The sequence below is a fragment of the Carya illinoinensis genome, chromosome 5, assembly GCF_018687715.1.
Source record: "Carya illinoinensis cultivar Pawnee chromosome 5, C.illinoinensisPawnee_v1, whole genome shotgun sequence".
Classification (NCBI taxonomy): Eukaryota; Viridiplantae; Streptophyta; class Magnoliopsida; order Fagales; family Juglandaceae; genus Carya; species Carya illinoinensis.
The window spans coordinates 41,910,545-41,933,427 of NC_056756.1; the positions used below are offsets into that span (position 1 = coordinate 41,910,545).

General features: G+C 34.0%; 3 protein-coding genes across 4 annotated transcripts; all 3 read right to left on the reverse strand.

Annotated features, from left to right (window-relative positions):
- Nucleotides 1–8,619: 8,619 nt before the first annotated feature.
- LOC122310784 (probable inositol oxygenase) lies at nucleotides 8,620–11,291 on the reverse strand. The gene is made up of 11 exons (XM_043124920.1): nucleotides 10,998–11,291; nucleotides 10,729–10,846; nucleotides 10,399–10,477; nucleotides 10,095–10,299; nucleotides 9,902–9,961; nucleotides 9,743–9,795; nucleotides 9,518–9,640; nucleotides 9,360–9,429; nucleotides 9,179–9,257; nucleotides 8,947–9,028; nucleotides 8,620–8,859 (listed from the first exon to the last, which is right to left on the reverse strand). The coding sequence occupies exons 1-11, from the start codon at nucleotides 11,026–11,028 to the stop codon at nucleotides 8,833–8,835; spliced, it is 927 nt and encodes a 308-aa protein (XP_042980854.1). The 5' UTR covers nucleotides 11,029–11,291; the 3' UTR covers nucleotides 8,620–8,832.
- Nucleotides 11,292–11,781: 490 nt separating this feature from the next.
- Nucleotides 11,782–14,634, reverse strand: LOC122310782 (bark storage protein A-like). Its single transcript, XM_043124919.1, has 6 exons — nucleotides 13,902–14,634; nucleotides 13,176–13,243; nucleotides 12,907–13,062; nucleotides 12,465–12,656; nucleotides 12,208–12,387; nucleotides 11,782–12,124 (listed from the first exon to the last, which is right to left on the reverse strand). Exons 1-6 carry the CDS (start codon nucleotides 14,155–14,157, stop codon nucleotides 11,948–11,950), a joined length of 1,029 nt encoding a protein of 342 aa, XP_042980853.1. The 5' UTR covers nucleotides 14,158–14,634; the 3' UTR covers nucleotides 11,782–11,947.
- A 145-nt stretch (nucleotides 14,635–14,779) lies between these two features.
- On the reverse strand, nucleotides 14,780–22,231 carry LOC122310785 (peptidyl-tRNA hydrolase 2, mitochondrial-like). Of its 2 annotated transcripts, none has more exons than XM_043124921.1 (8): nucleotides 22,066–22,225; nucleotides 20,936–21,244; nucleotides 20,751–20,809; nucleotides 19,094–19,153; nucleotides 18,949–19,018; nucleotides 17,322–17,391; nucleotides 16,179–16,205; nucleotides 14,780–15,168 (listed from the first exon to the last, which is right to left on the reverse strand). In XM_043124921.1, exons 2-8 carry the CDS (start codon nucleotides 21,143–21,145, stop codon nucleotides 15,119–15,121), a joined length of 546 nt encoding a protein of 181 aa, XP_042980855.1. In that variant the 5' UTR covers nucleotides 21,146–21,244; nucleotides 22,066–22,225; the 3' UTR covers nucleotides 14,780–15,118. The 2 variants fall into 2 exon arrangements, 1 of the variants encoding a protein (XP_042980855.1); XR_006242676.1 differs by lacking the exon at nucleotides 14,780–15,168 and adding an exon at nucleotides 17,619–17,690 and having other exon boundaries at nucleotides 22,066–22,231.
- Between the last annotated feature and the right edge of the window lie 652 nt (nucleotides 22,232–22,883).

The following is a 22,883-nucleotide window of genomic DNA, read 5'->3' on the forward strand; positions in this document are numbered from 1 at the left end:
TATATATATACTAGAAAATGTTTGTATTGTTAAGTTTTGCTCTAAGTTAAATAATATTTGCTCATGCAGCCTAATTGGCATAACTCTCAAACCTCTAAAATAGAGGTCTTGAGTTTAAAACCGCCCTCTCTAAATATATAAAATAAAAAAATATTTGTTAGGCCCTAATATAGTGGACCTATTAGGAAAGCATTATTATAGCAGTATTTTATTTTATTTTTTGTACAGAAACATTTGAGCTTTAAAATTTTTTACACGCAAAATTTGAGAACATGACATCAACCGACTGAATAAATGATATGAATACATCCAGTTTACAGATATAAAAAATTATATGAGAAATATTTAAATGTATATATCATATTTGGAAGCCAGACAAATTTAATAAAAATTGAATATGGAATGAAACTATGAAACCTGTTTTTCCTTCCAGAAGAAATGGAGATTGTAATTAGCTAACAAAACATGAATATTGAGGGAAAATAGGCCAGTGCTTATTGGAGAAATTATGAGGACGAGTTGCAGCATGTTAATTAAGGAGTGAGAGGGAAATTTAAGTTTTCCTGAAAATTTGAGGGAGGTTGGTGCTTAAGTTTTCGGTTGTTTTTGTTTTGGAAATATTTTGAGGGAACTTATATATGGGTATATGTAGCGCGCCACCACTCATGATTTACCTCTTTAATTTAGTCTTCTCTTTCCTTATTTGGGCCTATTTCTTTCTAATTTCTTGACTAATATATTATGCTTGTTCAGTACTCTTTGATCCAAATATTTCAATCCTCTCTGTAATTGAAATATATAATATTATTTTATTATATATAAGATAATATTATTATAATTTTATGTTTATATAAAATATATATATATCTAATAATTTTATTACAATCTTAAACATGATAATGTTATCATATTTATTTGATCATATGTGTTGAACCCAAGATTTCAAGTTTTGTGTAATTATATATTTACACATGGATTTTGATGATAACAAATGAATTCAAAGAAGTCTCAAGCTCAAGTTGTCTACACAATGGAATCAAGCACATCAAGGAAACAAGCATGAGCAAGAAGGAAACAAGTTCACATTAAAATTATAAAGTAATGTTGTAAATCTCTTCAAAATTCGAAATTAGGATTAATGCTCAAAATTAATATTTTATCATAAAGCATTAAAATACATTTTCCACATGTGCATGAATATTTTTGAAAATTAAATTTGAAAATATTAAAAATGATTGATTGTCATCTTTCACATGTGCATGTTTTATTTGAATATTTTCAAAAGTGATTGATACTTTTTTAGACTTATACAAAAAGTAAAAGATTAGGTTTGAATTTTTTGAAAATGAAAGTGTGCTCATTTTGTCATATGTCAAAAGTAAAAGATTAGGTTTGATTTTTTTGAAAAAGTGAATGATGTTGTCTTTGACAATTGAAAAAGAAGAACCTTTTATTTGAATTTTTTGAAAAAGCGAATGATGTTGGCTTTGACATATGAATCTTTTTAAATTTGAATATGAAGTCTCATATGCCTATAAATAGATCATTTGGGAGCTTCACATTCACAACACCAAAAGCATACCACATTCATTCAAAGTTTTTATTCTCTCTTCTCTAAGCATTGAGCCTTAATCTTTGTTCATTTTGAGAGATATAGTTTGCGCTGTATTGTTCTTATTTCACTCATTGAGGAGTGTTTTCTGATAACCTACCCACTATCAGCTTTTGTATCAGAAAAATGGTGTGTATAACCCTTGTGTGTGTAGAAAGTATTCTACACGGGGAATAGTTGAATCACCACGTGTAAGGTGATTGCAAGTGTAGAGGGTGTTCTACACGGATCCTTTGTAGCGGTGTTGTTCAAAGGTGTAATAGGTTTCTATCTCCACCTGAATGAGGTTGAATAGTGAATTTGGGAATCCTCAAGGGGTAGCTTGAGGCGAGGACGTAGGCAGTGGGGCCGAACCTCGTTAACATACTGAGTTTGCTTCTCTCTTACCTTTACTCTTTATATTTATTGTTATTTCATATTTTGTTTATATTTTATATTATATATTTGATTTATAATTGTTTTTTTTTAATACAACTCAATTCACCCCCCTCTTGTGTTAGTCATTTGGGCAACAATTGGTATCAGAGCTAAGAGCTCTATTATAAGATTGAATATCTTTTGAGTTAAGATCTTATGGCTAACATTGCAGCTTCATTTGGTGAAGGTCAATCTAGTAGTCGGCCTCCACTCTTTTGTGGAGATAATTACTCATTCTGGAAAGTTAGAATGAGAATATTTCTTCAAGCTCAAGGTAGAGAAATATGGAAATGTATTGTAAATGGACCTTATATTCCAACAAAAGTGGTTGGTGGAGTAAAGGTCAAAAAGGAAGAAGAAGAGTTTGATCGTGAAGACGATAGACTTTATACTTTAAATTTAAATGCTATGAATTTATTATATAATGCTCTTAATGGAAATGAGTTTAATAGAATAATGAATTGCGCTACAGCAAAGGAAATTTGGGATAACTTGGAAGTAACTTATGAAGGAACTTCGCAAGTCAAGGAATCAAAAATTTATATTCTTACTCATGAATATGAAATGTTTAATATGAATGATGATGAATCTATTTCTAGTATGCACACTCGTTTTACTAACATCATAAACAGCTTGACAGCTCTTGGCAAAGTTTATTCCAAGGTGGAGATAGTAAGAAAAATTCTCAACTCTTTACCAAAACGTTGGGAATCAAAAGTTACAGCGATTCTTGAAGCTAGAGACCTCAAGAAGCTCGAAGTCAATGAACTCATCGGGTCACTTATCACCCATGAGTACACATTGAAAAGAGGAGAAGAAGAAGGAAAGCCAAAGAAGAGCTTAGCACTTAAAGCTGTTCCTCATGAAAGTGAAAGTGATGAAGATGAGGAAAATGACGATAAAGATAAAGAAGTTGCGATGATAACAAGAAGAATTCAGAAGTTCTTGAAGAAAAATAGAACTCCTCCGAGGAAATCCTTCAAAAAGTTTTCCAAGAAAAATTCAGGTAAAAATGACACTTTAATTTGTTATAAATACAATAAACCTGGTCATATCAAACCAGATTGTCCTCTGCTAAAGAAAGATCGAAACAAGGGCAAGAAAGCAATGAAAGCTACATGGGATGATGATTCAAGTAGCTCGGATAGTGAAGCAAGCAATGAAGAATCAGCAAATCTTTGTCTTATGGCTAAAGATGACATTGAGATAACAAATCTTAATAATATTGAAGATCCTTCATATGAAGAATTGCAAAATGTTTTAGAAGAGGTATATGAGGAATTTGAAAAATTGGGTATCAAGTATACTGCTTCGAAAAAGAAAAATTCTTCTTTAACAAACGAAATTGAAATTTTAAGAAAAGAAAGTATCATTTTGAAAGATGAAAATCTTGAATTGAATAAGAAGAAAACCGATTTAGAAAATATTGTTGAAAACTTTACAAATGGAAAAAGAAATTTTGAAAAACTTCTTGGTAGTCAAAGATGTGTTTTTGACAAGGCAAGTTTGAGATATATGCCAAAACAAAAATACAAACCTTATAAAAATTTCTTTGATAATCATTCTACATCAAAAACTAATATTCAAAATTCTTTTCATAAAAATAATTTTGTCAAAAAGGGATATTATTATAATCATTCAAGTTTTTCATATATGTCACATGCTATTTGCAATTTTTGTAATAGAAATGGTCATAATTATCATATTTGTCCTATTAGAAGAAATCATACAATGACTATTAGGGCCATATGGGTACCTAAAAATCTTGTTTCTTCTAATATTAATAAATAAAGGACCCAAAGAACTTGGGTACCAAGAAAAATCATTTTAATTGTTTTTATAGGTATGCATGAAGTCTTCCACAAGTAAAAACAAATGGTTTTTAGATAGTGGATGTTCAAGACATATGACGGGAGACAAGACTAAGTTCTTTGATCTTAAATCTAAAGAAGAAGGACACGTGACATTTGGAGACAACTCGAAAGGGAAGATCGTGGGAATAGGTAAAATTGGTAATGAATCTTCTCTCATAATTGAAGATGTTCTACTTGTTGAAGGTCTAAAACATAATCTTTTGAGCATAAGTCAATTATGTGATAAAGGATTTACAGTTACTTTCAAAATGGATAAATGCATTATTTTGAATGATCATGATTGTAATATTTATTTTATTGCTTTTAGAAACAATAATGTTTATACAATTGATTTTGAAGAAATTACCTCACAAGATGCTATTTGCTTGTCAGCTCAAAATGAAACTAGTTGGTTATGGCATAGAAGATTAGGTCTGCCAACATGGAACTTATTTCCAAACTTTCAAAAAATGATCTTGTGAGAGGTTTACCAAAAACATATTTTCTTAAAGACAAAATTTGTGATGCATGTCAATTTGGTAAACAAACAAAAACTTCTTTTAAAACTAAAAAACATATTTCCACTACTAGACCATTGCAACTGATACACATGGATCTTTTTGGACCAAATAGAGTTGCAAGTCTAGGAGGAAAATATTATACATTTGTTATTGTTGATGATTTCTCTAGATATACTTGGGTCATCTTTCTTGCTCATAAAGATGAGGCACATAATGTCTTTACCAAGTTATGCAAGAGAATTCAAAATGAAAAGGGCTATACCATTTCAAGTATTCGAAGTGATAGGAGAAAAGAGTTTGTTAATAAAAATATTGAAACATTTTGTGATGAAAATGGTTTTGTACATAATTTTTCTGCTCCTCGAACTCCTCAAAAAGATAGGGTAGTAGAGAGGAAAAATAGATCTCTTCAAAAAATGGCAAGAACAATGCTCAATGAGAATAACTTGCCTAGTTATTTTTGGGCCGAAGCGGTAAGTACTGCATGTTATGTTATAAATAGAGTTATGCTAAGGTCTAAGTTAGATAAAACCCCCTATGAGCTTTGGAATGAGAAAAAGTCCAACATTGGTTACTTTCATGTATTTGGATGCAAATGTTTTATTTTGAATGACAGAGATAATTTAGGCAAATTTGATGCAAAATCTGATGAAGGTATCTTTCTCGGGTATTCTACTAATAGTAAAGCTTATAGAGTATTCAACAAAAAGACTTTGACTGTACAAGAATCTATGCATGTAGTATTTGATGAATCTAATTCTCCACTCTCTAAGAAATCTATTGATGAAGAAACAGAAGGTATAAATAACACAGAAAGTCTCAATCTCAACAAAGAGAAAACAATAGAGGAAGTTCAACATGGAGCCATCAGGAAAGATCATCAAAATTTAATACAAGATGCAACCAAACAGTGGAAATTTGTGAAAGATCATCCAGTGGAACAAATTTTGGGAGAACCTTCACAAGGTGTAAGTACTCGATCATCTCTTAGAAATATTTGCAATCATACTGTTTTTCTATCTCAAATTGAACCCAAAAATATTGATGATGCACTTCTTGATGAATCTTGGATTCTAGCTATGCAAGAAGAGTTGAATCAATTTGAAAGAAATGATGTTTGGACACTTGTTCCTAGACCCAAAAATCATACTATTATTGGAACAAAATGGGTTTTTAGAAATAAGAAAGATGAGTCCAGAGTTATAACTAGAAATAAGGCTCGACTTGTAGCCCAAGGTTTTAATCAAGAAGAATGAATCGATTATGATGAGACATATGCACCTGTCGCAAGATTAGAAGCTATTCGAATGCTACTTGCATATGCTTGTTATAAAGATTTCAAACTTTTTCAAATGGATGTTAAAAGTGCTTTCTTAAATGGTTTTATAAATGAAGAGGTATATGTTGAGCAACCTCCAGGTTTTGAAAATCATATTTCCCCAAATCATGTTTTCAAACTCACAAAAGCACTATATGGACTTAAACAAGCTCCTAGAGCTTGGTACGAAAAACTTAGTGGTTTCTTGATTGAAAAAGATTTTTCAAGAGAAAAAATCGACACAACTCTTTTCATTAAATATGAAAATGATGATATTCTTTTGATTCAGATTTATGTTGATGATATAATATTCGGTGCTACTAATGAAAATATGTGTCAAGTTTTTGCTAAGACTATGCAGGAAGAATTTGAGATGAGCATGATGGGAGAACTTACATTCTTTCTCGGAAACAATGAAACAAGCACATCAAGGAAACAAGCATGAGCAAGAAGGGAACAAGTTCACATTAAAATTATAAAGTAATGTTGTAAATCTCTTCAAAATTCGAAATTAGGATTAATGCTCAAAATTAATATTTTATCATAAAGCATTAAAATACATTTTTCACATGTGCATGAATATTTTTGAAAATTAAATTTGAAAATTTTGAAAGATGATTGATTGTCATCTTTTGCATGTGCATGCCTTGATTAAAGGGTTGAACTTTGAAAATATTAAAGATGATTGATTGTCATCTTTCACATGTGCATGTTTTATTTGAATATTTTCAAAAGTGATTGATACTTTTTTAGACTTATACAAAAAGTAAAAGATTAGATTTGAATTTTTTGAAAATGAAAGTGTGCTCATTTTGTCATATGCCAAAAGTAAAAGATTAGGTTTGATTTTTTTGAAAAAGTGAATGATGTTGTCTTTGACAATTGAAAAAGAAGAACCTTTTATTTGAATTCTTTGAAAAAGTGAATGATGTTGTCTTTGACAATTGAAAAAGAAGAACTTTTTATTTGAATTTTTTGAAAAAGTGAATGATGTTGTCTTTGACATATGAATCTTTTTAAATTTGAATATGAAGTCTCATATGCCTATAAATAGATCATTTGGGAGCTTCACATTCACAACACCAAGAGCATACCACATTCATTCAAAGCTTTCATTCTCTCTTCTCTAAGCATTGAGCCTTAATCCTTGTTCATTTTGAAAGATATAGTTTGCGCTGTATTGTTCTTATTTCACTCATTGAGGAGTGTTTTCTGATAACCTACCCACTATCAGCTTTTGTATCAGAAAAAGGGTGTGTATAACCCTTGTATGTGTAGAAAGTATTCTACACGGGGAATAGTTGAATCGCCACGTGTAAGGTGATTGCAAGTGTAGAGGGTGTTCTACACGGATCCTTTGTAGCGGTGTTGTTCAAAGGTGTAATAGGTTTCTATCTCCACCTGAAGGAGGTTGAATAGTGAATTTGGGAATCCTCAAGGGGTAGCTTGAGGCGAGGACGTAGGCAATGGGGCCGAACCTCGTTAACATATTGAGTTTGCTTCTCTCTTACCCTTACTCTTTATATTTATTGTTATTTCATATTTTGTTTATATTTTATATTATATATTTGATTTATAATTATTTTTTTTTTAATACAACTCAATTCACCCCCCCTCTTGTGTTAGTCATTTGGGCAACAATATGTTTTAAATATAATATATACATTAATAACATTTAATCGCTTAATATATCTCAAAATATTCCTTTTGATAATTATATTAGTAAATTAGTAATACTAATTTATATTAGTATATAATTTATATTAATTATAATTTATATATTATGGTCTTATACTAACACTCTAATACTATGGACCCATGCAACGTGATGTGGGCCTTAAAGGTTTTAAAGTGCTCAACCCGGTCTCAGGTCCCATCATACGCTTCCATGGGCAAGACTCGGAACTTTGGTGGCAACGGGACCGCCATTACCTTTTCGTTGTACGGAAAATTCGTGCTGACAAGTGGCTTATCTAGCGTAGATGAGCTTCCAATCTTTCTCGTCACCTCTTCATATTTTCCCTTGAGGTCACGCAACTTGTCCTACACGCGCTTTCTTTCTTCCAGGCCATTGTCACCCGCTTCTCTTATGGACTCCTGGTGCTCGCTACTATTGGGGTCTCCCTGACGCGCTAACTCATGGAAGTTATCTTTGAGAGCCTAATTTTCTTCTCGGAGGACATCTACCTCATTGGTGAGCCTTTCAACAAGCTACTCTATAGCAGCCACCCTTGCTTCCATGCTGCTGGCAGTCTCCTTTTCTTGATCCAGTACCAAGTGAGAACAGGTCCTCGTAGGCATACGAAGGACACGTTTAGCTTTAGAATTTGTTGGATCCCACAGACACAGCGCCAACTGTTAACATCATGTTTCGTAAGCCTTTGGGTTGGGTAGCTCAACGGTCTGGGCTTTCAGTCCGTCTTCTTCCTGCACTGGGGAGAGGGGTGGCTCAGGGGACCTCTAGTGCCAAAGTCAGTAAGTCGTTCTCTAAGTATGTAAGGAAAATAGAGAAAGTCAAGTAGCAGTATTTGACCGAAACAGATTAGATTCGATTAGATGCCTACCTCGTAATTCTGGTCGTCCTTTTATACTCAACTTCTTGGGTCAGTAGGCCATACCCTGCCTTCTGGGGAAGAGGGAGGCCCCTCCCAAAGTTTTCCCTGCCATGCTGTCTTTAATACGGCATAATTTTCTGGTGTCAGTCATTTAAAGCGACGTGATTATCAGGTGTATTCATTTAATGACGCGTGGCCATTTGCCAATATGAATGGAACAAAATGATTAAGATGTGGATCTTGATCGAGTACGTCTTATTATATGTAAGAATTACTGTTTTCTGACCGTTGGGGACTCAATTCCCTTTTCCAAAAAAAACTCAACAAGTTCAAAAGTACAAAGTGAAGAAGAAACTTCGCCAGGTTCACTTTTATTCATTGAATTATAGTAATATTACAAGAACTTCTTGATGCTGATCATAGAATTTCTTTATACATACATCCATAGTTATATATATATATATATATATGTCTAAATGAACTGAAGCACAGCCGAAAAGGCGGCATCCAAGTGCATGTAAGTAAAGCCTTAGCCTTCCAACCTACAAGGAATAGCTTACCATCTGAGTGTTGCTGGAAAATACTGCAAGAAAAAAACCCAATTTTTAAAGAGCTTATAAAAAGAAGTGTTGAAAATCTCCAAAGCACATAATTATGAAATGGTACACACCTTTGCAATGAGTGATAGGTAGTAAGGCTTAACCTTCTCAACATCAACTCGAACTTTGCTCTTGCTATAGAGATCATATTTGCTATACAAGGTTTTTTTAAATAAAACAAAATGATTATGGTTTTAACAATCAAGTCAATAAGAAATGAATACTTGAGGGCCAAGATCGGCACTAGTTAGCAAGATAAGAATGTATGCAGATTTATGTGAATAGAAAACAGATTAAGCCTACTTGAATGTTTGGAGCCACTTCAAGTTCTCTTTATCCTCTTCATTCATTAGGAATTGATATGCTCCTGCTTTGTGCAATGCTGCAACATGGATAGACAAGAAAAAATATTTATTGAGAATCTCAGGATATTTTCCGTCTTCCAAATTTACAGGAAATTTTGGAGGATGAAAACTATGCTTACGGTAAAATGAGTGATATCGGATAATAAACAATCCAGCTGATGGTAGAGTAGTTCCATTTTTCTTGGCCACCTGCAGATTTGGAAACATCCTTATTATGATTGTCTTATTGAAATTATATTAGAGGTTTAATTTGTTGGAAGGTTCAGAGGGTATATACCAAGTACATGTAGTCATCATGTCCCCATGACATGACCACATTTTCTAGTCCACATCCTTCGGAGTAGACTCCAAGTTTGGTGTTGTAAGCAGGATTGTTGTGATCGGGATTGCCATTGAAGTGCTGCAACACAAAAATATTTGAAGCGATCTCTTTCACTTGTCTGGCCATAAATATTCTTATCAAACAAAAATTATCTAATTATGTTCTCGAGAAGAGAAAGACCTTGTGGTGAACTATCGACTCATCAAAAGCACAACCAAGAGGAAATGTATCTCCTGCAACATTAAAATTCACCTTCAGATTGAAATGACACAAAACACAAAAGCAAAAAAAATGGTAGTAATGTGCTTCAAAATTATTTGGTAAAAGCACATTTCTTACCAACAACAGCCCACTGAGGAAGCTCTCCAAATTTCTCATGAAGAAGAACCTTTCCAAGATCTGAAGAAACCCATGCAAGAATCAGTTACATCCACTTGATAAGTAAATAAACATACAAATTCAAGGAATAGATAGTGCATGTCAGTCTTTCCTTAGAACAAAACTAGGAACTTGCATGCATGGGAGTATTTACCATGAATAAGGGCAGTCAGGTGCAGCCAATCTTCATCGGGAAAGTCTTTTCTTGTGGCTTCAGCAGTCTGCAGCAAGTGCTCAATCTGAGGCTCATCCAAATCAGGGTCGCTTTCATCCACGAAACTGTTGAGCAGTTCAGCACAGTCCCAAATGCTCATCTCTGCTCTGTTCAGTTTTCCATACTCTTCCCTCATTCTCTTTACCTGCAATTTGATTTCCAAGTTTCATATATCAATTACTTGAATCCATGCAGTCCAGTTAGTTTACTGTTTTAAGCATCAACTTGGAGAAACTGTGCTTACAAAATCATATGTTTGGTTAACATGGTTCAACCGGTAGCATTCCTCCACTGTGTTTTGCCTTACGCTTCCTTCATAATCCCTGCCACCCATTTCATAATAATGGTTAGAAAACAAAAAAAGATATTTGAATCCTGTGATGAGGTGAGTTATCACGTGTCATAATTTTTTGGTTGATTTGAGAAAGATTTGGCAGTTTGAGGACGTCTTCTGCTATTAGTTTTGAAAAAATATTAGCAATCAAACGAGAACACTGGTACGGATTCATGAATTGTGCATGAATAGTTGGAGTCCTGAGTAACCCTGAGACAGGAGGAAGAAAAGTATTGAAACCTAAAAGATTGGCCAAAAGCGTTGGAGTCCGGCATCGCAAATCCAGCAACATCTGCTGTTGCATGTCCACCATTCTGTGCCAAGTCCGAAGATTGCTTCTTATCCTCTACTTGTGACCCTAAGATTAATTTCCAAACAAGAGAAAAACAACATTCAGACTGCAAAATGTTAACACAAAAAGAAAACAAAAAACAAGTTGCATGGACGAAAGAAGATGATGCATGGACAAAGAGGAAGAAGGAGATCATGGGGATGGATCAAAGTGATACCCAGCCCTGGATTCTCGACGGCGATCGTCATTTTCCCTTAAAACCGAGAAGAAGACCGTGTGCGATCAAGGCTTTCCTGGAAGGTCGTATACAGATAATGTGCTTTTACACATTATTTATAGTTGCATGAAAGGTTATTCACTGATATTAGGTGGTAAGGCTGGTCAAAAAGGATGATGTTTTAGTGGTTGGATTGTCTAAAAAATTCATGGCAATCATAATCTGCATGCAAAAGAAAGAACAGAATGAGATAATTTACCCAAATTAGAGCTGATTTTAATTCCTCATATTCTCGGTTCTGTTGTGAGGATGAGGCTTAAAATCAACTGCTGAGCTACGATTTTGGGAGAAGATGATTAGGATGTCACATTCAAAAAAAAAGAAAAAAGAAAAAAGAGGATAAAAATTTTGTTTAATTCTTTCTCTTCTGTTTGTTCGTAACAGTTTTGTTCATTTGCCATTTTTTATTGTTCAGATCAGAGGTTATCTTTTTTTATACTTCTGTTTTATAAGTAAGAAAGCCATTATCATCACTACCCAAAAAAATAAAAAACAAGAGGCTAATTACTGAGATTGCCGATCAGTTTCAGCCATTTAAGCTTGATGGCTACATGAAATTTGACAAAAAGAAATTTATCATGCATGCGTAATTCTCTGTCACGATTGAATTTCATGATATATGTTGCTATTCCTACGTTTTCTGCATTTTTCATGTTATGCCGCTTTCTTTCCAAATTATAACTAAAATGCACCTTGATATTAAAACTGACGTGGATGCTATCCATTTCATTTAAAATAGATAATATCTTATTCCAAAAATTTATGGATTGTGTTAGTATTTATTGAAAAATGCTAAAATTGTAAGTAGATGTAGCATATTATCTTGAAAAAAACAATTTGTTTACACATCTACTGTCTTCATCTACTCTCAAAACAAAGGTTGCCCACTTTCACTGGTCATTGATCACAGCTTCCTCACCAAATAATCCAATAAAGTCAACTGCGACATTGAGAGCATTCACAGCCGCCAAAGAACTCAGGCTCGTCGACGACAATTTCTCGTCTCCACCAGCCAGATCCGACACACCACGAAACACAATACAAGGCACTCCATTTGATAGGGATGTCTGCAGAAAGATCAAGAATGGCAAACACTATAACTTGCAAGTAAACAATTTTCCATGGAATTAGTGGAATTTTTTTCACTTACCATTACAATAGCAGCACTTTCTTCATCAACAGTTGAGACGTTAAATTCTTTGAACAGAAATTCTCTATAAGCTGCATTGTCAAGGTATATATCAGCAGTGGAACCTCTCAATCCATATACAACTTTTGGTGCTTCAGGTAGACAATATGTCTCATTGACACATTGTTGTAGTTGTATATCCTGCAATCAATAACACGTATTAATCCACACATTTAAGCTTTGAAAAGAGATAGATGGAAAAAAGAGTAATAAAAAACCTGAAGCTTAGTAGAAATGTTGAACAACTTCGGTTCTATTGGAAGCCAAAAAATCTCTTCCATTGGTTTTTCTACAGAGTATAACTGCTGTGGTGTGAACTCTATCTTTGCCAACAAATTCTCTCCCTTCTCAGGGAGATTGAAAGCCCCAAACTTCAGTTCTGTCAAGATCCCTTCTGCTGACTTGAACTCCTTCAGTGCAAAAGGGGGATGAATATGAATTAATTTAGCACCTATATTTAACTATATAAATAAATCTAGGTGCTTCACACTAGAATAATGATGAATTCTTAATCATTTAGCTTAAACGGGAGATAAAATGTAATCGAAGTTCGAACTTATGGTAAAGTCATAACAGATTAGTAAAACCAAACCAAGTAAACATCAATTTTTTTTTTACTCAAGTATTGTATGGCTTTAATATAAGTTGAGATATTTGTACCTTCCATTTCCATGATCCTGTAAAAGCAACATAATTTGGGATACTAACATCACCCAGGTTTAATGAATCATTAGCACTTCCAGAAGTCCCATAGTGAACAACTGCTTGAATATCAAACGTGTCAAGAAGGATTTGCAAAGTTATACCTGCATTTATCTAAGAATGCCACAAAAATGTCAAGTTTACAACTCATCGGCAATGTTTAATTGCAAAATCATAGGGAATATGTAGAATGGTGTTGTTAGAATAGATGAAAGAAGGGATCTTACCGTTTGCTCTCCAGTCATCACATAAATAACATCTACACCATCGATCGTCCCAATGTTGAACCTCCTTCCTAGGCACTCGACAAATTAGACATATTCAAAACAAGTTCTTTATTATGTGCACAGGAATTTATAATGACAAGAAGCTCTTTCATTTTCTCCTCAAGGCATTCCTAATTTTCTCCTAGTTTATTGCAGGATCTTGTGAGTGCACTTCAAGAAGAAAGCTAACGCAGCCCAAAAAAATAATTAAAAAGAAAAGAGCTGGTGCAGTCCCTGCCTTTGCCACTTTAAGCACAGAGCCTTAGCTTAACTCAACCTAGAAGGCGGTCGGATTAAGATTCCAAGTAATTTTATCCAAAACTTCACTTCAGATTTTAAGTGGGAGACGTATGAAAGTAGTTCTTGCAATATTTAATAAAAAGTAATTCATATAATATTTATAAAACATTTAATACTGCCTAAAGTTGTAAAGCTGAGTTTTATGTAATTTTTCCCCCTGAACTTCTAAATTTGACAAGAAATGGATGAATTTTTTCCAAGACGGTCAACCCACTTAACTTTTGCTTTAAGCCCACCAAACTTTTGCATTAAATATTAGCCTAGGCGGGGGCCACTTTAGCCCAAATTAGAACCGTTAAAATAAGCCCATTTGGTATAACATTACTGGAAAAACACAAGAAAACACACGACCAAGCTAAAAGCCAGAGAGAGAGAGAGAGCTACTACCAGCGAGGTCAACCCCGGGGATCTGAGAGCTGGGAACGAAGAAAGCAGAGGATTGAAGTGCAAGTTCTTCAGTAGGATAAGCCATGACGAGGCCAATATAAGGTCCTCCATTCTCATTGATTCTGTCCACAACCCCATGCATTGGGTGCGTAGCCCTCAGCTGCATACACCGCTCTACTTGCACCAACACCATTAATCCCACCAACATCACTTCCCAATGAACGGCCCACATTCTTCGTGGTCCCACCACACGCATCCAGCTCCGTCAGATCTTATTCCTTTCAGTCGAGAATGGGAGTTGATCGGGCAACTGTGGTAGCCGGACTCCCCTGGAAAGTGGGAGAGTGAGCAAGAGCCAACATGTGCGTACTGAAAAATGAAGATAGTATAAGGAAACAGAAGCACGGGGTACATATGTATAGAGGGATAAAATAGTAGTTAAGGAGCGGTACAACTTTACAGAGTGTTTTAGCGCACGTGGGAGCATCTCTCCAATAATTGTGGTAGCTGGTAGCTACCAGCTACATGCCCTGTCTCTTCTTAATAATAATATTAATAATAATAATTATTTTCTCAATCAATATTTGTTTATAATACTGTAATATCTGACGTCTCCTTCATTTCCCATCATTCATACACACCCAAATAAAATTGCAAAAAGAATAGCCCAACATTTAGTCGTTCTGAGGATCTCCGGTAACCATTCTTGGTAGTTGGTATCGTGACACCGACCCCATCCCTGAAAGGTGAGATATTAAAGAGTTCGAATCCTCCAATCCCCCCACTGACTAAGTAAAAAAAGATAACAGAATAAGCTACACAACTTTCTTGGAGGTAGGTGAGTGGTCGTGGCAATATGTTAATATGGGCACATATGGTAAAGACAAGATTGAAAACTCTTAACAATACTTGTAAGCCAGCTAATTGCTAGTTTCCACATCTCAATGAAAATTCAGGTGTTCAATAATTACAGTTCCACTGCCACTGGCATGAATCCAGTAAAAATATTTTCATCTTCATTTATCATCATCATCAAAAATGGTAAATATGAGAGGTTAAATGTGAACATCTGGTTAAAGCACTGCATAGCATGGACCTTCATAATATGTTAATGCAGCAACTTTCCATCCAAGGCTTTCCATCTACAACCGTTCTCCAAATGCTCCGTTGCTCTGTCATGAGGCGTGTACATGCATGCATTTGAACGAAGAAAACAACTATAGAAGTTTGAGTCCACCAGTTACATCATCAACCACTTCAACAGGTCCTGCACGTGTATTAGAATTACACGATTGAACAATAAACTACAAACGATGTATGTGTAGGCGAAATATACTTCTCAATTTATAACTAACAAGCATTTTACACTCTACACCCATTTATTATCATAAACTCACAAAAAGTATCGTTTTCAATTCTTGGTTAAGATGGACAGAAATTTGGTAAAAATGGTTTATATAAAGATGATCTGAATGGTCGGATCTTAATGGGGTGTAAAGTGGAAAATGTCCTTTCCCATATTATATACACAAAAAATTCTATCCTCAAGCCGGTGTGTAGAGCATACCTAATAACATGTTTATATGACATAATTTGATTTGGAATATAAATTTTAAAATTTGAATCTTATAAATCAAATCTTAGCATTTAAGTGATATGAATGATATGCTCTATATACCAGCTTGAAAATAGAATAACTCTGTATACACACACCCATGTGTGAAATTAAAAGCAAGAAGGAAACGCCTCATAAATAATTAAAACAAGAACTTAACTCCCAGCCAAAGACAAAAGTCAAGTTGAAACCCAAAGTATACCATCTCACCAACCTTTTTATGGGTAAAAGAAATTTTTATTATGAGAAGAAACAAAACATCCCAACAGGACTCGTACAAAATAACACCTCATTAGGAATCAAAAAAAAAAAGATACATGAAACTTAGCCCATTAAGGTTTTCTCATACCAACTGGCCTATGGTCTTTCCTTTTCTGTTTATTTTACTTCTCGAATTGCAACCCTATACCACAACTGCTATGACCCACATGACTTACCAAGTTATCAAAAGATTTGCAACATATGCAGGAATGAATATCACTAGATACAAACGTAAGATGTGCAAGCATTACGCACTCCCTTTAAAAAATGTGGGGTCAAAAAATGTGATTTTTTCATTTGGTCCCATATTTCCCCTACTTTTTTCAAAGGGAGTGCGTCAAACTTGCATATTCTAGGACTATATAAATCATTTTCCATGCATGTATTGAGAAGAGACTTACCAAGAATGGCCATCACCGTCCTAGAATCTGGGAAATCAGAGGAATGAGTTATAAGATAAAGTATTTAAGCAGTCTATGAAGCATGAAAACTTATGCGGCGGAAATTAGAACCAGATAAGATTTAGTGAACTAATTGAACTGTTCCGAACAATGTATAAAAAATTGCAAAAACTAATTTTTAGTACCATGATCACTTAAAATATTCAAACCGCAACTAATGGACGGACCATAAGCAAAACACAAAATTGGAATAGATTTTTATGGGAAAAAATGTTTTCTACTTCGTTCAAGCTTTCTCATCTCTTGATGTACAAGCCTCCCAATCTGAGAGATGTTAATTACCAAAATTTACATGCTTCCAGTATTTTTTTTCCACAAGAAACAAATTTCATTATAAAAGCATAAGGGGCACAACCCAAATATACAAGAGAAATGCCTATCTAGAGATACAGGGAAACATGCTTCCAGTATATATAATTGAATTGTTAATCATCAGAGGCTCAGTTTCAGTTCATATGCCCTTAACATGAAGTGTCCAAGGGAATGAAGCATTGTTAACTGTTTTCTACACTAGTATACACAAAACTCATATCAAATGTTTCAGACTCAATTCTAACTGTTTGTCTCCATGACATCATTTATCATCAACTATAACTGTGAAATTCACTTCAAGTTCTATTTTTTCATTTGTATCTTCAAAATAAATTAAACCCTCAAGAAATTATACTTGATCATCAAAACTTGTTTTTATAAGGCAAAAATAAAAATAAATAAAAAACTGTATTTTTTTCACTTAATAATTGGAGGTGTGTGTGAGCATCTTGCGATGGTAAAAATATCTGCATATGATAAATCAGATAGGATCGATCATTTAATCTATCAAAATCCTGCATCACACTCCATGGGCTAAGGTCAACAGAACCTCATACCAAGAAACCAAAGTCATTACAAATAATTTATCTATTAATGGCTCTAGCCAACTTCCATTATTGAAAAAAATGTCAAAGCCATAAATACTCCCAGATAACATCCAAATATTCACTTAAGCTAGCAAGTGGCAACAGAAAAACCAATCAACTGAATGATTTACCAACTACCAGAACCATAATCGAACTTTCAGGAAGGAATATTTTTGCAACTTACTAGGTGCAATCTGTGTTCTCCCTGCATCAATTGTAATGTGGGTTGGCAACTTTAATGATTTTGCCCGCTCCTGCAAATGTAGATAGCATGCACTATGTGAACTATAAAAAAATTGGAACAAGAGAACATAGAGGAGAAGAGAACAAAGTACAAACATTATATTTTACTTTTTTTGTTTAATGGGGAAGGCAGAGCAGGAAAAGTAAAAACATCAGATTAGAAAATGGAAATTATATCAGCCAATTAAGAGTGAAAAACATTAGAAGTACAAAGAAACTTCATACAAAAAAGTTTTACCAATGTCTCAAAAAGGACTAAGAATAAATTGATAAGGCTTCATCTACTGAGTTCATGAGCTTTCCAATTTACCTTCATTGAGAAATATTGAAGTTTATAAACATAGAAAAACAGCTTATAATAAACCATAGAGAATAAAAGAGACAAGCAGAACAGTGGGTGGGGACATCAGCAATTTAGGTTAAAAAATATACACATAAAAATTTTTTTTTTTTGATAAGTATATACACATACAAACATATATGATATATATATATATGTACAATTAACAAAAAGAGGAATCTAAGAGCTCTTCTATCACTAAGTTAACTCAGAGAAATAAAATAAAATAAAATAAATAAATAAATAAAAGCAATGACATGCATCCTTATTAGAGTGACATCAATTAAATTTACACCCAACTGCTTAATATTAAGCTGTTAGTGGTAGCACATTCAGAGAAGCAGTTCAATCAAAGGAGTGTTCCTTTTAACCACCCTCAGTTTTTACCTATAAAAAAATATGCCCTAAGTTTTTAACCGAATGACTTCTTTCCTTAATAATAAACTAGGACGTGTTATATGGGTCCGGGGTTTAACCGGGTAAAAGACATTTTGCGTTTGCATGGTCCCCAGGTTTCCTCATCATCAAAAAAATAAGAAACTCAGACTTTTTATATATAAGTAAAAGCAATTTTATTGATACGAAAATAGGCATAGCCATACACAGGAAGTATACAAGAGAATACACCTAATTAAGATCAAGAAATAGATGCAAGGAAATAATGGAAATTAAGACCATTAAAATCAGACAGCATAAATAAGGTCTTGAAGAAGAAACTTTTAAGCTCTTCCAAAGAGTGCTCCAATCCTTGAAGTTCCTAGCATTCCTTTCCATCCAAATGCACCACAGTAATATGTAACCTTTTCCACACAGCTGCAATATGGGAGATGCACTTAAGACCTCTCCAATTAGCTAAAAGGTCAGCCACCTTCCCAGGCATAACCCATGTTAATCCAACTCTGCTTAAAAATCATTTCACTAGGGCCTGAGAAACTCACAATGGAGGACTAAGTGATCCACCGTTTCACCACTACTTTTGCACATGCAGGCTTACACCACCAGTCAATTACAATAATCCCACGTTTTCTTAAGTTAGAAACTAGGACTTTCCTCATTAAAAAAAGAAACTAGGACTTTCACTTCTACTGTAGCTATTACCATAGCTACTCAATCAGAAATACGAATTTATGAGGGTAGCAATTTGGATTTTTTTATATTAAATTCAAAGCAAGAAAGAATGAAATCACCATATAGCTTTTTCAAAATAATAATAACAATAATAACTTACTTGCAGTACTAGCATATCTTCCTCACTTTCAATTTTTACTACCACCTTAGGTTGTGCACACATCTCCCACCTGTTTATTGGCAAGCTTAGTCACAAGAAACGGCAAGACTAAGGAATAAAGTAGTAGATTAGTGTGTGGTCATACCTATTTAATGTTTTTGGTGCCCGATGAAGAATCTTTTTATAGAGACCCAAAGTCGCATGGCTGACCAAATAAGGCAAACATTTGGATCATAAATTTTATCTAAGCATATTTAATTCTAAGAAACGAAGAGCAAACGTGTAACAACTAAATAGGGATCAATGGATCATCAATGTGTTGTTGAATAGGTGGACCAAACCAATGTAGAGGGCAGAGAAAAGATTATAACATCAATCATGCCAACCCAACCTCAAGCACTTCAAATGTACATGGATAGAAAGTGATAAGTAAACCATAATGGTTTTTTTATCGATAATAAGTAAAACATAATGTTATCAGCAAGACATAAGATAATATGAAGACAGAAGTGATCAACATAAATAAGTTTATAGCTTTTTTAATACTAAGGTTTTCTTACAACTACAAAAAAATATTATTAATAGAGAGAGGCATAATCCAAATACACAAGAAGTATACACCGAATACACCTAGCAACAAGTAGAAACTCTTTTTAATACGAAGGTTTAGGATTGGTTTCCAAACAATCACATCCAACAGAGTGCCATATTCAACAGGGGAAATACCTTAAATGCACAACTGGGGAAAAAAACGACAACAACAGTATAGTAGAAATTTCTTCTAAATTAGCCCCATACTCAGTCAAAGTCACCATATCCATTGGCTGGTCGCAAAAGCCAAGAAATTCTCTCTTTCCTATTTTCCGCTAACCATAACATTTACATGAGGAGTATTATGCGTGTGATAAAAAAATACATGAGGAATATTATGCATGTGTGATGTTCCACTTCCTAAGTCACTTATCAAAAAAATAAAATGTCCACTTCCTAAGTCTTGCACTGAGTGGGAGAAATCTGTTAGAGATGAATTAGTATGATAAAAGTGCCTTGAGAATCAAGTATTCAAAGAATAAAGGGGGAGGGGGTTGCACAGCCAACACATCCTCTGTGCTTACAAATTTCTAAAACAAATACAAACAACTTACTCCCCCAAAAATCCTGACTGACAACCCCTTCAAGCCTTCATATGCTACTATAAATTACTAAATGTCATTCTTAATATGCCTTGTATGAGTAGACCACAATGGTATAATTTTACTGACGCATTGCAGCATCATTAGCTCCACCAACCTCTGCTAAATGTTACCAAAACACACTAATATGTTTGACCTGCATCAATGATAATCATAATTTTACTTGGCTGTTGCTTTTTTCTTTTTGGGGGATCAACTGTAAGTTCATCTTTTTATCTTCTTTCCAGTTTACTAGGATGTAATTAGGTGTCTCACTTTGTATAATTCCTGTGTACTTGGGCATTGCCTAGCTTCATTTTATTCAATAAAGATTATTACTTATCAAAAAAGAACTTACAACCGTAAATTTGTCTTGATGATGAAGAAAATCATCCATTGATTTCAAAAAGAAACATGCTATCAGGCAGACAATCATTTACCAAATAACTTCTCAATAAAAGGATAATTAGTCACTCAATCAACATAAAACCAACAGATCACACATTGACATCTGTGTCTAAACAATTTTTGAATGGCATCAATGAGAAGACATATGAACACAGTTACACAAAGCAGAGAAGTAGATTTTATGGCTACAAAATTTATATTTAATCATAAATTAAAGGCTACCTGCATTGGGCTGCAATTTTCCCTTTTCCCATCTTTAGATCATTCCTCACAACCAAAACCTGCAGAAAATAAGATATAAGAGAAAAAAAATAGATATATCATATAAATTTTTTATTCTTAAATTCGCTTTCTGTGTATTTGTGTGTGTGTGTGTGTGTGTGAGAGAGAGAGAGAGAGAGAGCTACCATTTTGAACTCTTCAAGAATGTCAGCGAGTTGTTCAATCTCAAGGGGCACTTTGGGCTCATCCTTCTTCTTCCCATTACCAGCAACTGCACTATCTTTATTTAATCTTGCTGAGATGAAGATGCGACCAGGAAATCGTGCCCCAATGTAGTATCCCAGGGCAAGGCAGCCTGCCCCAACTAGAACGGCACTCAGCAACGCTAGGTCCATCCTCTATTGTACCCAAACAGTAGCCCTTCAGTTTTCTCTCAAGTCCCAGCCAGAATCAAGCTGGGAGTAAGCAAATATTGAGAGAAAATAGTCCAAAATCTACCAAGAAAAATGCAGACCAAAAAAGAACCGAATCTTGTCATTGGATGACAAATAAAATCACACCCAGAAAATAAAATATTTGACATTTAGAAACAGGAAAAAAAAAAAAATAGAAAGCACCCATTCAGCATAATACATACAAACAACCTTATGAAGGTTCTATATGTTTGTCATTGGATGACAAATAAAATCGCACCCAGAAAATAAAATATTTGACATTTAGAAACAGGAAAAAAAAAAAACAAAAATAGAAAGCACCCATTCAGCATAATACATACAAACAACCTTATGCAGGTTCTATATGTTTTTCACTTTGGTAAGTCATTTCGATACGGATTAAATAATTCAAAGACTCTGAGATACGAATAATATCACGAGCTCACTTGCTCTGATTCTGATCATTTATGTACCGTAAAGTAGTGGAATACAAGTCCTTTCCACTTCATATTACCTAATTCATAGACATAATATCAGACTGTGGACGTAAATTGAATTCAACATATGTTCATTTCCAGACGAATGTTCAACCAACTACAAATATGGGATCTTTCATACTAGCGAAACACCCTGACATAGATTCTGAAATTGTACAATTTCAACAAGCCTGATCCAACATAATCAGAAAACGATCGAAATGCATATATGATGCTCCATCATGTTAACATTCTTGCAATAAATTATAAAAATAAAAGTAGAGATCAAATAAAAAGAATCTCTCAACAAAAAGAAATTTCCACTTGTTTGATATCAGAAAAGTTTTCCTTCAGAGCAAACAGGAATAGGATAGAATAGTCTTGGCTTATCGGTAAAAGAGGAACCTGTCTCGTGTTGATGCTGAAGCTGCATTGATCGTAGTGTCAAAACCCTAGTCGTAAGCCACTGGAGGGAGTACTTTAAAGAGGAGAGAGGGATGGTGATTGTTTTCACCTAAAGAATCGCGTAGAGTCTGTAGAAATGCGTCCAATTTCAGCCGTTCAAATGCTAGACTTGATATCACATCTCAAAATTAAGAACATTAAGCTAACATGTTGGGAATGAATATCGTACGTCACTTTAATGATAATATTTAAATTTTATTTTTTAAATTAAATTATTTTATATAAATATTTTATTAAATATGTTCTATCCACTCGATTGATTATATAATTTTTCCAATATCAATTACAAATAACATTTGTGAGATTTAATAAGTCTAAATTGATCATTTTTAAAAATTTCAAATGAACTGATGGCTCAAAATGAAAAGTCCTCGTAGGATTTTGTAAAACTTTTGGTGGCTTCGACCCCGATCCCGACCGATGTATGCTTCAACTCCAATACCTATAAAGTCTAAAAATTAGTTCAGAGTTGAAATTGGAATTGGAGTTGCTCTAAACATTTTAGTTGGAGTTGAAGTTGATTTAAACTCCGACATATGAACTTCAACTCTAACATAAACAGTATTACATTTAATATATTTGATGTTGTAACATAAATAATAGCCACTTGAATGGCCTAACAATGCAGGCATGCATTTTGCAACACGTTGACTCGCATTTGAGACCCCATCAGCATACCAAATAGTGTGTTTTGCAATCTTTTTTTGGAGAAACTCTTAAAATGACATCGTTTACACTTCCTATATATTCATCTCTTT